The following is a 21,245-nucleotide window of genomic DNA, read 5'->3' on the forward strand; positions in this document are numbered from 1 at the left end:
ACCGCAATGCCTGGCTCTTTTTTGTTGCAGTTTGGCTGGGGCTCGGTTTGAACCCGCCACCCGTGGTATATGGGACCGGTGCCCTACTCACTGAGCCACAGGCGCCACCCCACACTTCATCTTTGATCTGAACAAAACTACTAACCTTTCTTACCTGAAAACCACAGTTGCTAACAACTAATCTGAGAAATCCAGGATTGCTTTCCCCTGGAATGATGAGGAGCTGAGATGGGGAAGACAAGGGAAAGGAGAGAAAATAGTGATGGTGGAAAGAGACCTAGAAAATGCTAAAACTTTAAGGATTATTTCATTCCCAGTAGCATTGGTTCATTTCTAAGTTCAAAGAACAGACTAATGGGTCAGGACTTGCTGAGTGATATATTTCCTTTACTGTGACCTGCTCTTCCCCTTACAGGGTTCCCCACTGAAGGACTTGGCCCAGCTGTCTGGCAAGGAGGAGAGACAGAAGCTCTGGCCCGCCTGGATAAGCACTTGGAACGGAAGGTATGGGACCCATTTCTGAGACACAGAACGCAATTCTGATACCCACTCAGCAAGGGGATACATGTCAGTTTCACTCAACACTTGTTGAAAAATAAAACATTGTTGCTCAGTGGATAGGATGCTGGCCACATATACCAAGGTTGACGGGTCTGAACTGATCTGGGCCAGCTAAAATCAACAATGACAACTGCAACAAAAAAATAGCTAGACGTTGTGGTGGGCCTCTGTAGTCCCAGCTACTTGGGAGGCTGAGGCAAGAGAATCACTTAAGCCCAAGAGTTTGAGGTTGCTGTGAGCTATGACCATGGCACTCTACCCAGGGTGACAGCTTGAGACTCTGTCTCAAAAAAAAAAAAGGCTTGACACTTGTAGCTCAAGTGGCTAAGGCACGAGCCATGTACACCAGAGCTGGCAGGTTCAAATCCGGCCTGTCAAACAGTAATGACAACTCTAACCAAAAAATGGCCAGGTGTTGTGGCAGGCACCTGTGGTCCCAGCTACTTGGGAGGTTGAGGCAAGAAAATCACTTAAGCCCAGGAGTTGGAGGCCATGGCACTCTACCCAGGGCAACAGTTTGAGGCTCTGTCTCAAAAAAGAAAAAGAAAAAATCCTCCTGATGGCAATAACAACACCAGAAAGAGCAACACCAGGTGCTGGTCATGGGCTGAGAACTTGTGGGTTAAGTACCTGATTGCATTATTTCCTTTAATCTTTCCAGCAGCCCTACAGGTTAGGTATTAAGCTCTCTGTTTTATAGATTACAAAATTGAGGCTTAGAGACGTTAAGTAACTTGCCTAAGGTCACACAGTTAGTAACTACAGGTTGAGTATCCCTTACCCCAAATGCTTGGGACCAGAAGAGCTTTGGAATTCAGATTTTTGGATCAGGGATGCCCAACCTGTAATAGAGGAAGACCCTATGTGATTCTAAAGCTTATGCTAGATTGCTTTTCTTTCCCCTTAGGCTCCTCTGGTCAATAAAGTCCATAAGATTAATTATTTTGTTGTGTCCCCCACCTTTTGCAGGGTCTCCTTCAAAGTATTGATTTCCATTTTCTTAGACACAGAGAGAAAATGGCCCCTCTCCCAGTGCAGGGGGAATTGGCAAGGGAAAAGAGGCCCAGGCTCCAGAGGCACTCAACAGTATCAGATGGCACATGCCACCATGCGAATAGAGGAGCAGAAAAGCCAATCAGGACAGAGAACAGTCAGTTCCTAGTTTACTGACCCCTGGTTTATAGCCTGGGTCCTTAAAATCCCAGCTTTTTCTATTCCTGCTCAGATGGCTAGGCATGTTGCCTAGCAGCCAGATGATAACAATGGAACCAAAGCAGGCCCACTTGGAAAGAATGTTTTCCCTGCTCTGGAGGCACCTAGCCAGCAGTGAAGGTCCAGAAGCCTTGATGTTCTCATCTGGGCGTTACCATCAGCCAGGGCCAAAAGTAATTCCCACAGACCTGAAAGGACAAGACCCATTGTCTCAGAGCTACGAGGGGACCAGCAGTCTCTGTCCCCAAGAGCTTTACCCAGAGCTTAGGCTCAGTTTGGAGACAAAGGTTGGGCCAAGGAGGCAGAAGGGTAGAGATGATAAATGGGATGACAGGAGCAAAATAAGACATAAGCCTGTAAAGAGCCTGACCTATAGCCCCATGTTTATAGTTTTTATCACGTTATAAAGGAGCTCTTGACTTGGTGATCTACAGGGCACACCCCTGTTCTCTTAAGGGACCTGTTCTTGCAAGGGCCCTTAAGTCTTGGACCCATTCAGACTCAGTGGTAGCTGGAAAAAATACTGTGCCTTATACATTTGGGAGAACAGAAGGTGCTAGAAGGACAGAAGTTGAACCTAATTTCAGGAGATTTGTTTTAACTTCTTCAGTTCTCCAAATCTGAAATGAGCATCTACTCTTGCCAGGATGTTCTGGTTACTAGAAAGACTGCCAAACAAGATCGTCTGTCTCCAGAAGCATAGATTACTGGAGATGGTGGACATTAAACAAGGAATTATAGATGTCCTAAGGGTTATAAAAGGAGAACTTCAGAGGGTTTGGGGAGCAAAGAGCAAGAGGATTATATTAATCAGTTCTTGTTTGTAAGCTGGCTTTCAAAAAAGGGAATTTTTTTAACCCACACAGCCAGGTGTGTAAGGTGTAGCCTTAGGCTTAGCTAGATTCAGTTGTCCAAAGAATGCTCTCAGGAATGCTTTCTCCATCCCTCAGCTCTGCTTTCTTCTGGATTATTTCTTTCTCAGGCAGGCTTTTCCTGAGTAGTGGCAGAGGTGGTCACGACCAGTTTATTTATAATCTGCTTAAAAACACCAGAGAAAGGTATGTATGTGCCTCTTTTCTAAAACCTTCAGAAAAGAGTTCAAGAAGTATTTTCATTGGCCTGGCTTGAGTCATGTGACTGTCCTTGACTCAATTCACTATGGCTGGGGATTCCTGGCCAGACTTGCATTGTGAACCCACTTCCAAAGTTGTAAAGTAATTTAGGTCCTCTTTACCCACTTGGACTAAGATTAGGGAAAGCTGATTCTCAAAAAGAAAATGAGATGCTGTTACCAAAAAAGAGAGGCAACCTATATGATCTTTACTGCTGGATTACCCAATAGTAGATGAGTGCAGCCATCTCTCTGAAAAAGGAATGATGGAAGTAGAATACCACCATTTTACAGCCCCTGGTGATGACACATGCATTAATGACTGCCAACACTGCAGAGACAAGTGTTACTACCCCCTTGATTGATCTGTAGGTGATACGCAGGACAGAGAGAGTTATTGAACTGCACCATGAGTCTGTAGTTAGCAAAATCTAGATTGTAGGAATCTTTTTTTTTCTGAGACAGAATCTCAGACTGTCACCCAGGGGAGAGTGCCATGATGTTATAGCTAATAGCAACCTCCAACTCTTGGGCTTAAGTGATCCTCTTGCCTCAGTTTTTCTATTTTTAGTAGAGATAGGGTCTCACTTTTTTTTTTTTGAGACAGAGTCTCACTGTGTTACCCTTGGTAGAGTGCCATGCTATCGCAGCTCACAGCAACCTCAAACTCTCAGGCCTAAGCAATTCTCTTGCCTCAGCCTCCCAAGTAGCTGGGACTATAGGCACCTGCCACAATGCCTGGCTATTTTTTGTTGTTGTCCTTGTCATTGTTGTTAAGCAGGCCCAGGCTGGGTTTGAACCTACCAACCCCAGTGTATGTGGCCAGCACCTTAACCACTGAGCTACAGGTGCTGAGCTAGGGTCTCCCTTTTTACTCGAACTTGTGAGCTCAAGCAATCCACCTGCCTCGGCCTCCCAGAGTGCTAGGATTATAGGTGTGAGCCACTATGACTGGGTCAGACTATGGGAATCTTGACAAGTGACGTGGCCTGGGTTCTTCTACAGAAAAATGGAAAGGAAAAGAAAGAAATATCATGAAAGGTGTAGATTGAAAGAAACTTAAGTAATATGAAGGTGAGGTTTTTTTGTTTTTTTGTTTTGAGACAGAGCCTCAAGCTGTTGCCCTGGGTAGAGTGCCATGGCATCATAGCTCACAGCAACCTCAAACTCCTGGGCTTAAGCAACTCTCTTGCCTCAGCCTCCCAAGTAGCTGGGACTACAGGCGCCTGCCACAACACTCAGGTGTACATGTTTGGCTGTAAAAAATGCAACTACCTAAAAATATAAGGAATAAATGTGAAAAGATAAAGTCCTCCCTTCCACACATGCTTTGCCAAATAGCAAAATGGAAACATTTCAAAAGTGTAGGAAGTGATTATTATGAAGGTTGAGGTAAGGGTTACTTATGGGGAAGGTGGGAACTGATCCTGGGATAAGCACACAGACTTCTGAGGTGGCTGGCAGAGTTCTTTTTCTTGATCTTTGGTGTTGATTGCATGGGGATTTGCCTTAAAATAATTCATTAAGCTACACATTTGTTGATTTTCTATATCTATGTTTCATTTAGAATTTAAAAAAAAAATTTTTTTTGAGACCGAATCTCTATCACCCTGGATAGAGTGCTGTGCTATCATAGCTCACAGCAGCCTCAAACTCTTGGGCTCAATTGATCCTCTCGCCTCAGCTTTCCAAGAAGTTGGGACTGTAGGTACCTGCCATAACACTCAACTGGTTTTTCTTTCTTTCTTTTTTTTTTTTTTTTTTTGCAGTTTTTGGCCAGGGCCAGTTTGAACCCATCATCTCCAGTATATGGGGCCAGCACCCTACACCTTGAGCTACAGGCGCTACCCAGGTTTTTCTATTTTTAGTAGAGATGGGGTCTTGCTCTTGTTCAGGCTGGTCTCAAACTCCTGAACTCAAGTAGTCCACCGGCCTCAGCCTCCCAGAGTGTTAGGATTACAGGCTTGAGCGACCACACCTGGCTTTAGAATAAAAAATACTTTTAGGCTCAGCGCCTGTTGCTCAAGTCGCTAAGGCACCAGCCACATACACCTGAGCTGGCGGGTTTGAATCCAGCCTAGGTCCACTAAACAATGACAGCTACAACTAAAAAATAGCTGGGCATTGTGGCGGGCGCCTGTGGTCCCAGCTACTTGGTAGGCTGAGGCAGGAGACTTGCTTGAGCCCAAGAGTTGGAGGTTGCTGTGAGCTGTGATGTCACAGCACTCTACCAGGGAGACAGCTTGAGGCTGTTTTTGTTTAAGGAGCATAGCAAGAGTGTGTGAAGGCAAAAATACCTAATGTCTGTTACAGGCACTTAACCTAATGCCTGTTCCCTGCTAAAGAGGTGGCCTTTAGGTTGAGATTTGAAAGAAAAGTCACAGTTAACCAAGTGAAGGGGAGGAAAAAGAAAGGGCTTTCCAGCAAAGGGAACTGCTTATGCAAAGGATAGTGAGAGAAAGCCGGGTGAGGTAGCTTACGCTGTAATCCCAGCACTTTGGGAGGCCAAGTCAAGTGGATTGCCTGAGCTCATGAGTTCGAGACCAGCCTGAGCAAGAGTGAGAACCCATCTCTAAAACTAGCTGGGCATTATGGTGGGCACCTATAGTTCCAGCTACTTTGGAGGCTGAGACAAGAAAATCACTTGAGCCCAAGAGTTTGAGGTTGCTATGAGCTATAACGCCATGGCACTCTACCAAGGGGCAACAAAATGAGACTCTGTCTCAAAAAAAAAAAGTGCTAGTGAAAGTAGGGTGCTTAAAGAGGGGTGGCAAGAGAGAAAATTGGAAAGATATGGGTGCTTGTGAGCCATGTAAGCCTTAGTGAAGATTTGGGACTGTCCTCAGAGCCTGTAGTCCCTAACTCCTTGGCTGTGGTACCAGTTCATACCACACAGCAGGAGATGAGCAGTGAGTGAGCAAGCAAAGCATCATCTGTATTTACACCTACTCCCCAGTGCTGGAATCACCACCTGAGCTCTGCTTTCTGTCAGATAATCAGTGGCATTAGATTCTCATAGGAGCATGAACCCTACTGTCTTACTTTGGGTTTTTTTTTTTAATTGTGAGCAAAAGACTGTTTTCAATATTGAACAATTTAGTCTCCTTTTGTGTGTGTGTGTGTGTGGCCAGGGGGCTGGGTTTGAACTCACTACCTCCGGTATATGGCGCCAGCGCCCTACTCCTTGAGCCACAGGTACCGCCCATGAACCCTACTGTCAGCTATACATGTGAGGGATCTAGGTTGCAGGCTCCTTATGAGAATCTAATGCCTCATGATCTCAGGTGGAAATGTAATGTACTTGAATCATCCCCAACTATCCTCCTCGCTCTCTTATAGAAAAATTGAATCCCATGAAACTAGTCCCTGTTGCCAAAAAGGTGGGGACCACTGCTCAGAGTAACAGGAAGCCCACTACATATATATCATGTAGGATAATCATCCTAGTCCGAGTATGGGGAATGGATTGGGAGTGATAGGAAGAGATACAGGGAGGCCAATCTGGAGGTGGTCACAGTTGTCCAGTCTAGATATAACCTTAGCCTGAACCAGGTTAGCAGCAGTAGAGAATGGAAAGAAAAAGACAGATAGAAAAAATATTTGGGTAGTAGACTCAACAGGACTAGGTGAGGAAGCAAAAGATGATGGCAGGCTTGAACATTGGGCACCTAGGTAGATGGCAATACATTTTCTGAAGTAGCGAGGCCAACAGAAGGGTGGGTTTAAAGAGAAGAGCACATCACCTTGAAGTGCCTGAAAGGCAGTCAAGTGGGGATCTCTAGCTGGCAATGGGTAGAGTGATCTGGGCTAAAGCTATCTGCATGGAGGTGGAGTCGGCAGCGACGGGACTACATGAGCTTGCCTCCGAGCATAGTAGTGGACCCAGGACAGAGCTCTGCACCAACATTTAAGGGTGGTTAGTGGAGATAGAGTTGGTGAAAGACCCAGAACAGCCAGCCAGCCAGGAGATGCCAAGCATGTGTGAAGTCACAGAGATCAAAGGAGTCAAGGGGGATAGAGATAGGAGTGGCCAGCAGGGTGCAGTGCTACTGAAAGGCCCAGAATACAAGGGCAGAAAATGCCTGCAAGATTCAGTGGCTCAGGCTCGGCGCCTATAGCTCAACCGGCTAAGGCGCCAGCCACATACACCTAAGGTGGCGGGTTCAAATCCCCAGCCCGGACCCGCCAAACAACAATGATGGCTGCAACCAAAAAATAGCCGGGCGTTGTGGCGGGCGCCTGTGGTCCCAGCTACTTGGGAGGCGGAGGCAAGAGACTCGCTTGAGCCCGGGAGTTGGAGGTTGCTGTGAGCTGTAATACCACGGCACACTACCCAGGGGGACAGCTTGAGGCTCTGTAAAAAAAAAAAAAGATTCAGTGGCTCAGAAGTCACAAGATACTCCACTGGGAGCCAGCGGGTGGAGCAGAGAAGGCAGAAACCAGACTAGGGTGGGCCAGAAAGTAGAAGTGAAGGAGGGCAACTGGAAAGAGGACCTGAGTGTCAAGGTCCACAGGATTACCAGAAGTCCTTTTTTGTTTGTTTGTTTTATTTTGTAGTGTTTGCAAAGAGGAGAAACATGATCATTCTCCCAATGTTCTTGGAGTGAAGACTATAGAAAGAGAGAAGCAAGAAAGAGGGGAGGGTTCCAGAGCAGGTGGCGGCCTTAGCCTTGGGCAGGGTCACAGGAGGGGAGGAGGAAGAGGGATGGGTATGGGTGCAGGTGAGTTTGTAGATTTGGTGACTGAAAGTTGAGGTGTTTCCCACCTGATGTTTTCTTTTCCATTTATCATCAGGAAGGAAGGTCATCTGCCAAAGGGCAGTGGGGAAATGGACCCGAGGTCCAGGGAAGGTGTAAAGTTTGTGAAACAGTCATCATTGGGAGCAGGAGAGGGTGTCAGGAGTTAAAAAGGAGAAAATAGTTATTAGATAAAGTAGAAGGAGACTGGGATCTGGAGTCAGAAGCCCACGTCTCCCCCAGGCCTGTCTCTTACCATCTCTGTAACCCCAAGAGAGTCACAGAATCCTTTAAACTTAAGTTCCTTATATTTAAAATGAAGTAATAATACATACTGCCTTGGAGGATTGTTACAATCAAATGCAAGAAGGCATGGAACAGCAAGTTGGGAAAGTAAAGCACTCTGCCAACAGCCATTGTGATAAAGCAGGACCAATAATATTTGACGAATAGCCCGTTCCTGATACCCGAGAATGACCTGGCAGTTTCCTCCTTCCTCAGCTGCTATTGAACAATAGCGACAAGTCCCTGGTGTCTATGATGCAACAGCAACTTCGGGCCCTGGTGATGCCTCAGGAGATTTTCTTTCCTTTAAAGTAGAAGTCTTTTCTCCTTTCTTCTCTATTAACTGTGCTACATAGAGTTCGTTCAGTGCTTTCAGGATTTTTTCATATCTCATTTTAATCCCCCGGAGATAGGAAATTTTGTTCTTATTTAATAGATAAGCAGCTGAGGGAGTTAATAATTTTGTTCACAATCACATCACAAATTAAAGAGTAAAGGCAGGGTGAGAACGTGGCCTCATTGTTTATCTGGTAGTGGTTTGGGCTCCAAATCAGCTGCTGTGAAGGAGTGGGACAAGCATGGTGTTCAAGTCAGGGCTCTGTGGCTTTCTGTTCAGTGATCTTGGGCAGATTCTTACCCTATGCCTTGTTTTTTTCCTCTGTAACATTCAAGCCTTTCCTTTCATCACCTTCCCTTCCTGCTGCAGGCCTGGGTTGCCAACTATGAGAGACCCCGGATGAATGCCAACTCCCTGCTGGCCAGCCCGACAGGCCTCAGTCCCTACCTGCGCTTCGGGTGCCTCTCCTGCCGCCTCTTCTACTACCGCCTATGGGATCTATATAAGAAGGTGAGGGCAATACACCTGTCTCAGTAGCAGCCCAGTGGACCAGGACCTGCTGGGCCTGTCAATTGCCCTAAAGAGGGCCCTTCTGCCCGGCCTGGCTGTGGATTCTAAGGCACTTAAGTGTATAGATATTCCAGATGAAATAGGAAAGAGTCAGCAGCGGCCATAGCACAGTGGTTACAGCACCAGCCACATACACTGAGGCTGGCGGGTTTGAACCCAGCCCGGGCCTGCTAAAACAACAATGACAACTACAACAAAAAAAACATAGCCAGGCATTGTGGTGGGCACCTGTAGTCCCAGCTACTTGGGAGGCTGAGGCAAGAGAATCGCTTAAGCCCAAGAGTTGGAAGTAGCTATGAGCTGTGATGCCATAGCACTCTACTCAGGGTGACAGCTTGAGACTCTGTCTCAAAAAAAAAAAAGAAAGAGTCAACATTTGAGAGTGGCAGAGCATGGACAGAATTACTAGGCAGAATGAAACCCAGATTATCACGTAGAGCAGGATAGACAGAAAAGCATTTCTTAGCTGTGACCCTAGAGGTGACAGATCTGTTGGCAGCAGGTGAATGGGGGTGAGGTCCCCAGCGTAGGAGGTGGGGAGGGTGAGGCTGGAGCTAATGCTAAGCTGAACAGCACAGCTGTCTTCTCTGCAACTGTGTCCAGAACATTTAAAAGGGGATTCTGAAGCAGCAATTGCCCATCATTGATGAGGGAAATGGTCTAGAGGGGCTGCCACAGGGCCATGCCATATGGACAAGAAGCAAATAAGCCTGTGCTAGGTGTCCCCAGAAGGAGAGAGGGCAGCATAGCCAACATTTGGAATCATCATATCATCCTTCCTACATTTTTCAATGTTATTTCCCCATCCTAACAGATACAGGATTTTGTGGTATGAGGTAGCTTTGCCAGTTGGGTGGGTAATCTTGTTTAAGGAAAATCATTATTTGCTTGGAAGTCTATCTCTTAAGTCCCTGTGACCCCACATCCAAGCTGTTGTATGTAACTTATTTTACTGATAGGAAAATGCTCTTCAGCTTAATAAAAAGTGGAACTGAACAGAGAACCCTGAGGACAAGGAACATGACCAACCATGGGGGTTTGATTCCTACCGCAGAGTACTGCAGTGATTGCCCTTCCTGCTGCCAGCTCTCAGCCGCCATTCTTACTGCTCAGGGCAGCTGCACAGCTCAGGCAAGGGCCTGGGTGTTGAGCGTACAGGCACACTCTGCCACTTCTGGGGAAGTCACTCCATAAGTCTCCAGGTTCCCCTGTAGTCAAGAGACCCCAGAGACATCATGCTGAGAGCTGGGCAAGTATTTGTATTCATGTGCTGTCCCCACCCTCAGGTGAAGCGGAACAGCACACCCCCTCTCTCCCTATTTGGGCAACTCCTGTGGCGAGAGTTCTTCTACACAGCAGCCACCAACAACCCCAGGTTTGACCGCATGGAAGGGAACCCCATCTGCATCCAGATTCCTTGGGATCGCAACCCTGAGGCCCTGGCCAAGTGGGCTGAGGGCAAAACAGGCTTTCCTTGGATTGACGCCATCATGACCCAACTGAGGCAGGAGGGCTGGATCCACCACTTGGCCCGGCATGCTGTGGCCTGCTTCCTCACCCGCGGGGACCTCTGGGTCAGCTGGGAGAGCGGGGTCCGGGTGAGTGTTCTCTTAGCAGGAAGCTGGCCTATACCCTATGGTCAGGCCTAGTAAAGGGCAGCCCCCATCTGGGCTGGGGTTGGGATGGGATCCCTGGGTCTAGGAGATCCCCTCCAGATCATCTGTGGCTTGCCCTTGGCAGAAGGGCCTCAGCTCCTTGGGGCACTGTGGGAAGAACCAAGGCAATAATAGGTCCACAAGAGGCTGATTGTGCCCCCTGTCTGTCCAGGTATTTGATGAGCTGCTCCTGGATGCAGATTTCAGCGTGAATTCGGGCAGCTGGATGTGGCTTTCCTGCAGTGCTTTCTTCCAGCAGTTCTTCCACTGCTACTGCCCTGTGGGCTTTGGCCGCCGCACGGACCCCAGTGGAGACTACATCAGGTGAGGATGCAGACCAGGTTCCCTGGCCTATGACCATTGTGGCCTTCTCCTAGGATAGAATACCCTGGAAGGAAGGTCTAGGTATACTGACAAATCTTCTGGTTCATATGTTTTAGGCGATACCTGCCCAAATTGAAAGGGTTCCCCTCTCGATACATCTACGAACCCTGGAATGCCCCAGAGTCCATTCAGAAGGCAGCCAAGTGCATCATTGGTGTGGACTATCCACGGCCCATTGTCAACCATGCTGAGACCAGCCGGCTCAACATTGAACGAATGAAGCAGATCTACCAGCAGCTCTCACGCTACCGGGGACTCTGTAAGTAGCCACTAGCCACTACTCTCCCTACCACCACCTTCAGCTCACTGAAAAGAAGGATGGCACCTGCAGGCTCAGAAGGGATAGACTGATTGCTATTTTCCAGGCTACCTTCACTTAACTTCCCAGGGCACAGGACACTGCAGGCTGGGCTAGAATTGGCCTCCCTGAGTAGTTGTAGAGCAGTGGGAAGAGACAGAACCTCAGTGTCATGGTCCTACCCTCCCCACCCACCTTCTTTTCTCCTCCTCTGTAGCACTCTGCAGTCCAGAGTGAAAGTGCATTCCAACTACTCCTCACCTTTCTTTCAGGTCTGCTGGCATCTGTCCCTTCCTGTATGGAAGACCTCAGTCACCCTGTGGCAGAACCCTGCTCTAGCCAGGCTGGGAGCATAAACAATACAGGTGAGCATGTAATGAGCAGGAGCCAGCCCATCAAGAATGGGTAAAGAAGTTCTTAAAGCAGGTACTCCAGGCATAGGAAATAGCAAGAAAAGGCCCAGAAAGAAGACCAAGCTCAGCCAATTCAAGGAACTAAAGCGAGACCAGTGTGGAGGTGTGTGCTGGGTGAGGTGCTAGAATGAGATGAGGACAAGATGCAGCAGGAGCAGCACCCAGCAGGCTCAGTGTCTGGTGATGAGGGTTAGGATCCTGACTTCATTGTACTGAAGGCAGGTTGTCAGGGCAGGGCATGTTTGGACTTAAGTCTGAGAAAACTCTGCTGCCTGCAGGATGGGAGTGAGTGCAAAGAGGCAAGGAAGGAGGTGGTTGCCTGGCCAGGGTGGTGGCAGCAGAGAGAGAGACTCTGTACAGATTTGCTGCATTCTGAACCTCTTCCCTTCAGCTTGGGATGACGGTCAATAATGTGAGATGGCTAGAACTCTAAGAGTTTTTTAGTCTACCCAGCCAGGCTGGCTCCATATGTAGGGCCCCTGCTCTTTGCTGCTCTGGGAGGTAGATGCAGAGTTGCAGAGGGAGTGCCTCACCTTCAGAGCAGGGACGGGGTCAGTTCAAATCAGTCTCTGGCCTGCAGCACAGGGAATTTGGGACCCAAAAGCTGACCCTGCTACCAGAGGCCTGGTCATGTTTTCCTTGGACATTTCCAGGCAAGGTCATCACTGAGAGGAAGGCTGAGAGGCAGGTCAGAGGAGGAGCATGCTGGATGCCATTGATGAGCAGGTTCCCTGTCTCCTAGGTAGCTGCTACTACACAGTGTAGAGTCATCTTGGCCATATGCATAGTCTATGTGATTCTTTGACATTCTTTTCTATAGGCCCAAGACCACTACTCAGTGGCTCAGCATCCCCCAAACGTAAGCTGGAAGCAGCCGAGGAACCACCTGGTGAAGAACTCAGCAAACGGGCCAGGGTGACAGAGTTGCCCACCCCAGAGCTGCCAAGCAAGGATGCCTGAGAGTGAGTGACAGCAGTTTAGAGTCAACCTCAGAAAGGGAAGTGGGAGAGAGATGGGACTTGGTTTGGGAAGCCACTACCCTGCCAGCCAAAGGTTAAAACACAGCAAGTTAGATTAAAGTCTGATGAGACTACGTGATTTTTAATATTTCAGCTAAAAAATTCCACCTTTCTGACTTTTAGCCAGGCATAATGACATGTGCCTATAGTCCTAGTATTTGGGGAGGCTGAGGCAGAAGGATCACTTGAACCAAGGAGTTTAAGACCTGCCCAAGCAACAGAGACCTAAACATTTTTTAAAAAAGAAAGAAAAAGAAAAAACTTCTAAAATTTAAAAGGAAATATAAAAGCCCTTTCCTTTCTTTGCTGGCTAAAGAGAAAAAGGGAGGGTGAGATTGGCATTTTTTACCTATTAAAGTGAGTCAACTCCAACAAAATGAAAGCTGAGACCTGCATGTGAACCTGTGGGAAAAATGGCCCGGTGACAGGGCCCTGAGCTGCTCCAGGGCCCTGAGCTGCTCCAGGGCCCCTGATCACCCCTACAGGCTATGCTCTGTAGGCCGGCCAGCGGAGGGCAGCACTGACCTTGCGAAGCCAGGGCAGAGGGCTGTGCTGTGACTGAGGACCAACTGAGGACCAGGATGCCCCGTCTCCCCATCATCTCTGCCTTTTATAGCCACTCTTCTCTTCTGCCCTGTGGCTTCAGCTCTGCACCTTCCTGTCAGCACTCATCTTGGAAGCCTCCTGAATGGCATGAAAAAACTGACTTCTTCCACAAAGCAGGAGGGACCTTTGATGCCTTTCCTGGGAAATATGTATAAACTCCTGTCCTTTTTATGTCATCATCTTTTCAGGCTGTTCCTTATGTACCATTCCATGTCATTAGATTGGAAGGTGATTTTCTCAATGGATCTCATTGGCTCTTTTTTTTCAGATCCCTCTCACTTCAAAGCCAGGCTAGTTTGAGAGTCTAGGATTTTATGCTCACTTGAGCCAGCTGATTTGAGGGTCTCAGTTAAAACTTACTGAAATGAGCTTTAATGCTTCTACCCTTCACCTTTACTGTGCACCTTGACATAGATGTTGCAGATAGACAGATTTGTGCTATCTTGTTTTTGGGAGTACCACCAACTTTAGGTACTACTCTCTCAGCTAAATCTTAGCTCTGTGATACTAAGCAGAATTCATTCTGTATTAATAAATGTGGAACTTGAGCTCCACAGCACAGAGGCTCATACCTATAATCCTAGCACTCTGAGAGGCCGAGGTTGGTGGATCACCTAAGCTCAGGAGTTTGAGACCAGCATGAGCAAGAATGAGACCCTATCTCTACTAAAAATAGAAAAACTAGCCAGATGTTGTGGTGGGTGCCTGTAGTCCCAGATACTTAGGAGGCTGAGGCAGGAGGATGGCTTCAGCCCAAGAGACTGAGGTTGCTATGAGCTGTGAAGCCATGGCACTCTACTGAGGGCAACAAAGTGAGACTGTGTCTCAAACAAATAAAATAAAATAAAAATAATAGGAACTTGCCAGGCTGATGCTCTCATTCTCATTTAGGTCTCACCTTTGGTAAGAAAGTCAAAGAACAGAGAGGTAAAATGTCTGGGTCAAGGTTGCTCAATAAGCTAATGGCTAATGGCATCCAATTCAGCATGAAATTGTTGCCAGCAGGTGGGTGAAGAAAGGGGAGTATGAAACATATAAAATGTGATATTCTGTCCATCCACAAGGATTTAACAGTCTGCTTTGAGAAATAAGACAAATAACTATAACTCCCAGACAAACGATACAGCCTCGACAAGCTTATGATGGGCTGGAATGCAGGAAGCACATCATAGAAGTTTGCACCAGGGAGCCTGAAGATGAATAGGATTCAGGCAGTATAGAGGGCATTTAGGACAAGAAAACAGATTAAAGCTTACATATTCCTTAGCTGTTATGAGGCTCAGTTTTCTCATCTATAAACTAGGTTATTGTTGCAAGATTAAGTGATTAAATCTGTGTGTGTCATGTGTAGGACTGGCAATAATAGAAAACCTGACTACTGTGGCTGAAAAAAATTGAGGGTTAGTTTTCTTAGCCAGTGAGAGGCCAAGAGGTAGGAGTTGCTGGTTTTGGTTTGGTGACCCAGCAGTATCAGAGCTAGTTTTTCTGAGTTTCTCTTGACCATTGTTTTGTGACCTTAAGGTGGCTGCCACAGTTTCCATCATTGATTCCTCATTCAAAGCAGGAAAGAGGCTGGGCACAGTGGCTCACCCTTATAATCCTAGCACTTTAGGAAGTATAATCCTAGCACTCTGGAAAGCCAAGGCAGGTGGATTGCCTAAGCTCACGAGTTCAAGACCAGCCTGAGCAGAGAGAAACCTAAAAAAATAGTGCTGTGAGCTATGAAGCCATGGTACTCTACCAAGGGCAACAAAGTGAGACTCTGTGTCAAAAAATAAAAATAAAAAACCAGGCTCAGCGCCTGTGGCTCAAGCAGCTAAGGCGCCAGCCACATACACCTGAGCTGACAGGTTCGAATCCAGCCCAGGCCCGCCAAACAACAATGACAGCTGCAACCAAAAAAAAAAAATAATAGCTGGGTATTGTGGCGGGCGCCTATAGTCCCAGCTACTTGGGAGGCGGAGGGAGGAGACTCACTTGAGCCCAGGAGTTGGAGGTTGCTGTAAGCTGTGATGCCACAACACTCTACCCAGGGTGACAGCTTGAGGCTCTATCTCACCAAAAAAAACATAGGAAAGAGAAAGGGTATCAGGGATAGATGCACTCATTCAAAGAGCATACAGCAAGTGCTCACAATTTGTTTCCTCTCAGGGTTTCCAGAGAACCCAGGGTTCTTCTCCTGTCTGTCTTAGAGGAAAATCTGCACCTACCCAAGTCCTTTGACCTCTTGACACCCACCCCCACTTTCACAGCCTAACCTGGCCTAACTGCCTAAGGGCTACCAACAGGGACACAGTAAACCCTGAGACTTAGTCCTTAAGGTTTCAGTACACTGACAATCTCTGGACTCTAAGAGGAATGGGTATGGTTGTGAACAAGACTGACAGCATCTCTTCCCCCTTGAGTACATATTAGTAGAAGGAGACAGATAATAAGCAAATAAAGAGACACTTAAAATGTCAAAAAGCCATGAGTGCTATGAAATAATAAGATAGAAAATAAAGGTCAGGCCACAGGAAATGTTGCAGATTTATATTGTAAGGGTTACTAGTCCAAGGACCATGCTTTGAGAATCACTGACTGAGACCAATCATAATCCATCGTCTGCGCCAAGACTATGGCCCCTGCACAAAATCTGTTAGCCAGGAAGTGGGGGGATTACTAGGTAGCTTACAGTAATAGGCAAGACACCTAGCCCAGTGCTTGGCTCAGAAGTCCTCTGTAAATGGTAGTTATTATTGTAGATATTGTTATGATTATTATTTCAGAAGAATGTAAGGTTATGGTGGGGTCTGATGATGGAGGGTGGTAAATGTTAGGCAGATTAGTCCCCTGGTGAAGAAGCATTTTGGAACAGGAATGATCAAACTGTCATCTTTGGAGGATCTGCTGGGTATTGGGAAGGGACCTGTAGAGAAAAAGGTGACCGAGAGAGTGAGTCAGTTGATTGACATTGATTCTAAGTGAAGACATTATAAGGTTGTGGAGGTTAAGGCCTATCTTTTGTCTTATAGTCTAGAGATTGTCTGTCATTGTACTGCAGGGGTCCTCAAACTTTTTAAACAGGGGTCCAGTTCCCTGTCCCTCAGACCATTGGAGGGCCGGATTGCAGGCCCTGGGACGAGTTGGCTGCTAAGCAGGACAGGTAGCAACAGCAAAAACACCCGGTGGGCTGGATAAATGTCCTCAGTGGGCTACATGTGGCCCACGGGCTATAGTTGGAGGACGCCTGGCATACTGGGACCGTAAGGACTAAGTCTCAGGGTTTACTGTGTCCCTGTTGGTAGCCCTTAGGCAGTTAGGCCAGGTTAGGCTGTGAAGGTGGGGATAGATGTCAAGAGGTCAAAGGACTTGGTCAGGTGCAGACTTTCCTCTAAGACAGACTGGAGAAGAACCCTGGGTTCTCTGGAAACCCTGAGAGGAAAGAGTACCCTGTGTCTCATTGTCTGCCGGCTTAGGCATGGAGCCTACAGGGGTTTAGCATCCTCATCTGTGAAACGGTGAAAATAGCATCTTACCACCTGCTCCACTCATCAAGAAGGTGAAAACTCGTATGTGAAAAATCTTTGAATAAGTAAAATGTACCATGCAAATAAAATCTGAAATCACATGATCATCTGACAGGTACTTCTCAAGGTGTCCTTGATGTTGTTACTTTAGTCAGAGCTAGCACCCTGGTCTGATTGGACCACAGACCAGTGGCTAGCTGCGTGGCCTGAGCTGACATAGTTCTACATTGGGAAGGGGTAGACTTGTTCCTTCTGTTATTTTTTATTGTGTGACTTTGGGATGGCTACATAACCTTGCTGAGATGTTACAGGTCGTAAGGTGGGAGTAACCATTCTTTCCAGCCTGAAGGCAGCATCATGGACTTGTTGAGGTTTCTTTTAGCTCTGAGCGCTACAGTATTGTGACTCTGTTACTTCTAATGCCTCAGGCCTGTGACAGTGCACAGGCCAGACAGTCACTTACAATTTAAACCAATCTTATAGAAAAACGTGTCTTCATATAAGTGGGTTCTAATCTTACCTCAAATCCATAGCAGCTCTCTGTTCTGCATTTAGTGTTATTTTACAGTGTTCACTAAACTGAAAAACAAACCAGCCCCCAAATAGCTATCAGTTCAGCTGGTTCCCTATAATCCCCAAAGCTGCTGACTGCTCAGGATTCCATTAGTCTCGGACTGTGTACAGATTTCTCTCATTGGCCCAATTATTTTACCATAGTGGGAGAATGGCTCACGTGTTCCGTTTGCCCTTCTGCTGGTACAGAGTGATCTTTTGAGAGAAAGAAGCCCCATTGAATAGAAAATATTCGCAGCCAAGGATCACCTCTTTCCCTCTGCCACCCTACAGTCACCAGAGTTTTGTTAGCCCTAGAGCTTAACTGGGTAAAACCTGACTTCTGGGATCTCTGTGCTGTCTTTTTTTGACACTTCACTATTGGTGTACTCCATCCTTGTATGTGAAAGACACTGTCAATCTAAAATGCTACAGAATTAGTGGAAGCGGAAGTAGTAGGGCATTGGGAAAAGGGACCTTCTTTGCATGCAGATTGATGTCTGCACTCCAGGCCTTCATCTCACCTCCTGGGAGACTCTGCACAAGGGACCCTCCCTCTCTGGTTTTCAGTTCCCAACCTGAAAATGAGAAGTTGGGACTCTGTTCCCTGGTTCTTTCTCTGGCACTTCCTCAGTAGTTGCTGACTGACTGCTGTCCCTTCTACTTTCTTATATGATCTATGTGGCATGAGAGGGTGAGGATGTGGTTGACATTAAGAATGAGACTGATGGCTCAGCGCCTGTGGCTCAAGTGGCTAAGGCGCCAGCCACATACACCTAAGGTGGCGGGTTCGAATCCAGCCCAGGCCACCAAACAACAATGATGGCTGCAACCAAAAAAAATAGCCAGGCGTTGTGGCGGGCGCCTGTGGTCCCAGCTACTTGGGAGGCTGAGGCAGGAGACTCGCTTGAGCCCAGGAGTTGGAGGTTGCTGTGAGCTGTGGTGCCATGGCACTCTGCCCAGGGGGACAGCTTGAGGCTCTGTCTCAAAGAAAAAAAAAAAAAAAGAATGAGACTGACCTAAGAGATTCATCTTTGTCTCCCTCCAGGCCCAGCTGCATTTCTGTACTTCTTGGCCCTACCTTGGGAGCCAGTAGCAAACCCTTTCCCTTTTACCACGCCAAGTATGGTAGGGAGAGGGAAACACAGAGTCAGTGACAGTCCACAAACACAGTTTCCTCCAGACCTTGAGCTGCTGCGGTGCCTTCTGTGAGCCTGAGCTTGTGTGTTCAAATGTGCCCCCACACCCTTCAAGGCCAGGGTCATGGGAACAGTGGCCTTACAGCTTTGGGTTGCTTGGTAGGGAATGGGTGAGGACGGAGGTGCCCAGGAGGCCACCTGACTAATGTTGAGGACACATAGGGAGGCAGTGTTTAACTTACTTTGTGTTCCAGCTGCCTCTGTCTTCTGTGTTAATAACAGGTTGAAAGCATTGGGCAACCAAGAGGTTGACTTTTCATATTTATGAATTAGCTTTTCCCCTGGTGCCTCTCTTCTTGCTGTTCTTTCCTTTCCTTTACTGCTGCTGTCATCATTTTCCTGCAAGAGCTCATTTAATTTTCCCCATCCCCCTTTTTCTGTAGATGGATGCCCTAGTTTGAGAACAAGCACACAGGACCAACTAGTTATCTGCTGATCCAGCAGCTTGAGTAGCTAGTTGAACAAGCCTTTAACTAGCTCTGTAGACAAGGACAAGCTAGTTCTTCTAAACCTTGATTTTCTGTGTTGGTGGCTTTGGAACCATCACAGAGGGGCTTGTGCTTTATCACACTGTGCTTTATCTGAGGCCAGGACACTGCCACCTCCCAATATGAGCCTGCTCTAAACTAGTGTTTGAGACCACATAGGTCTGAATTGTTATCGTTAGACTATACTTTACCCCCTTTTCTCTAAGCTTAAGCGTTGGTTCGTAAACCCTTTGGGGGGTTCCCTTTGGAAACCTGATGGAGGATAGGGCCTCTGTCCAGAAAACTGCACATATTCCCACATACAGAAAAATATGCACACAACTCCAGTCTTAATGGACTGTCCTTTAAGCCTATGCTTGGATTCCTTAAGGGCCCAGGAATCCCAAATTAAGAGCTTTTGTTCTAAGGAATCTTTAAGCACTCTTTGTCTTCCCACGTCCCTGAAAGTAGAGAAAACACACAGAAAAAATGGATATGTTGAGTAAGAAGGAGCTGTTGTGCTGTATCTGCCAATCCTGAAATATTTCTGTTCTGGAAGACTCGTCATCACCTTGGCCTAACAACAGGGGCTAGAGAGAAACTGTGTGGAGGATATACTCCAAGTCAGCATGTTTCATTATATATATTTATATATGTATATATTTTTTGCTACAAATAAACAGATTTTTTTCTTGCCATAGTAATAAAAATGTGATTGACTAGGTTATAGCACAAGCTTAAAGGAAAAAAATGGTTGAAAATAATACATATTTTGGCTCGGTGCCTATAGCTCAGTGGTTAGGGCTCCAGCCACATACACCAGGGCTGCTAAACAACAATGACAACAACAACAAAAAAATAGCCAGGCAGTGGTGGGCACCTGTAGTCCCAGCTACTTGCAAGGCTAAGGCAAGAGAATCCCTTAAGCCCAAGAGTTTGAGGTTGCTGTGAGCTGTGATGCTATGGCACTCTACTAAGGGTGACATAGTGAGACTCTGTCTCAAAAAAAAAAAAAAAAAAAGGAAATACACATTTTAAAGAATGAGGCACTCTGCACTGACCCATACAGGTATATCCACTCCTATGTTTGCTCTTTATTTTACCTAGCTTCTGTTATAATCATCTAGATAAAATCTGCTTCAGATTTAACATGTGGCCTTAAAAGGATCACATGTGCCAGAAAATTGGTTTTAAATCCTTTTCTCTAATGTCTTTGACTTTTAAGAGCATTTTTTCTGTTCTAATAACATCTTAACTTCCATTTAATATTGCTTGAATAGTAGTTGTTAGACCGCTGTGTTGAATTTCTTCTTTTTATACCCTCCAAAAATCTTAATGAGCAGTGCTATAATATAGAGATTATTTACTTTCTGTAAAAATATAGGTTTTGGAGTCAGATTTCCTATCTTGGCTCTGCCATTTACAAATGCTGTTGTTTTGGTCAAGTTACTTAACCTTTCTGGTTTCAGTTTTCTCATCTATAAAAATGGAGGGCTATCTTCAAGGTTAATGAGATCACAAGTTGTGTCAGTCTTCTCAGGCTACCAAGAAAAGTACTATAGACTGAGTGGCCTAAACCAGCAATCCTCAACTTTTTTGACACCAGGGACCAGTTTCATGGAAGACAAATTTCCTAAAGACAGGGTGTGAGGAGTCAATGGTTTCAGGATGATTCAAGTTCATTACATCTCCACCTCAAATCATCAGACCATCATCAGTCAATCATCATAGACTCTGATGAGGAGTGTGAGACCTGGATTCTCGCACATGCAGTTTACAGTGGGGTTCGTGCTCCCGTGAGAATCTAATGCTGCTGATAAACAGACAGGAGGTAGAGCTCAGGCAGTGATGAGCGTGATGTGGAGCAGCTGTAAATACAGATGAAGTTTTGCTTGCTTGCCTGCCATTCAGCTCCTGCTGTGCAGTCCAGTTTCTAACATGGCCTGGGGCTTGTGAACTGTGGGTTTAAACAATAGAAATTCATTCTCTCATAGTTCTGAAGACCAGAAGTCTGAGATCAAGATGTAACCAGGGCCAGGTGTGGTAGCTCACACCTGTAATCCCAGCTGAGGCTGAAACTAAAGATTTGCTTGAAGCCAAGAGTTCAAGACCAGACTGGGCAACATAGCAAGACCCCATCCCTTAAAAAATAATAATTGTGATAGGACATATCTATAGTCCCAGCAGCTTGGGGAGCTGAGGCAGGAAGAGCACTGTAGCCCAGCAATGTGAGGCCTCAGTGAGCTATGATCATGCCATTGCACTCCAGCCTGGGCAACAAAGCAAGACCCCCATTTCTGAAAAATTAAAAAGATGTCAGTAAAGTTGGTT

At 46.6% G+C, this 21,245-nt stretch overlaps 1 protein-coding gene across 1 annotated transcript in view; it reads left to right on the forward strand.

Annotated features, from left to right (window-relative positions):
* CRY2 (cryptochrome circadian regulator 2) overlaps nucleotides 1–21,245 on the forward strand; it is a 38,746-nt gene that overhangs the window by 14,183 nt on the left and 3,318 nt on the right. The window contains exons 5-11 of the mRNA XM_003781259.3: nucleotides 416–504; nucleotides 8,612–8,752; nucleotides 10,099–10,410; nucleotides 10,640–10,791; nucleotides 10,908–11,110; nucleotides 11,422–11,514; nucleotides 12,383–12,524. Coding sequence (XP_003781307.1) covers nucleotides 416–504; nucleotides 8,612–8,752; nucleotides 10,099–10,410; nucleotides 10,640–10,791; nucleotides 10,908–11,110; nucleotides 11,422–11,514; nucleotides 12,383–12,522 — 1,130 coding nt within the window. The 3' untranslated portion in view covers nucleotides 12,523–12,524. The remainder of the gene's footprint in view (nucleotides 1–415; nucleotides 505–8,611; nucleotides 8,753–10,098; nucleotides 10,411–10,639; nucleotides 10,792–10,907; nucleotides 11,111–11,421; nucleotides 11,515–12,382; nucleotides 12,525–21,245) is intronic.

Source organism: Otolemur garnettii, unplaced genomic scaffold, assembly GCF_000181295.1.
Source record: "Otolemur garnettii isolate 467f Iridium unplaced genomic scaffold, OtoGar3 scaffold00001, whole genome shotgun sequence".
Taxonomy (NCBI): domain Eukaryota; kingdom Metazoa; phylum Chordata; class Mammalia; order Primates; family Galagidae; genus Otolemur; species Otolemur garnettii.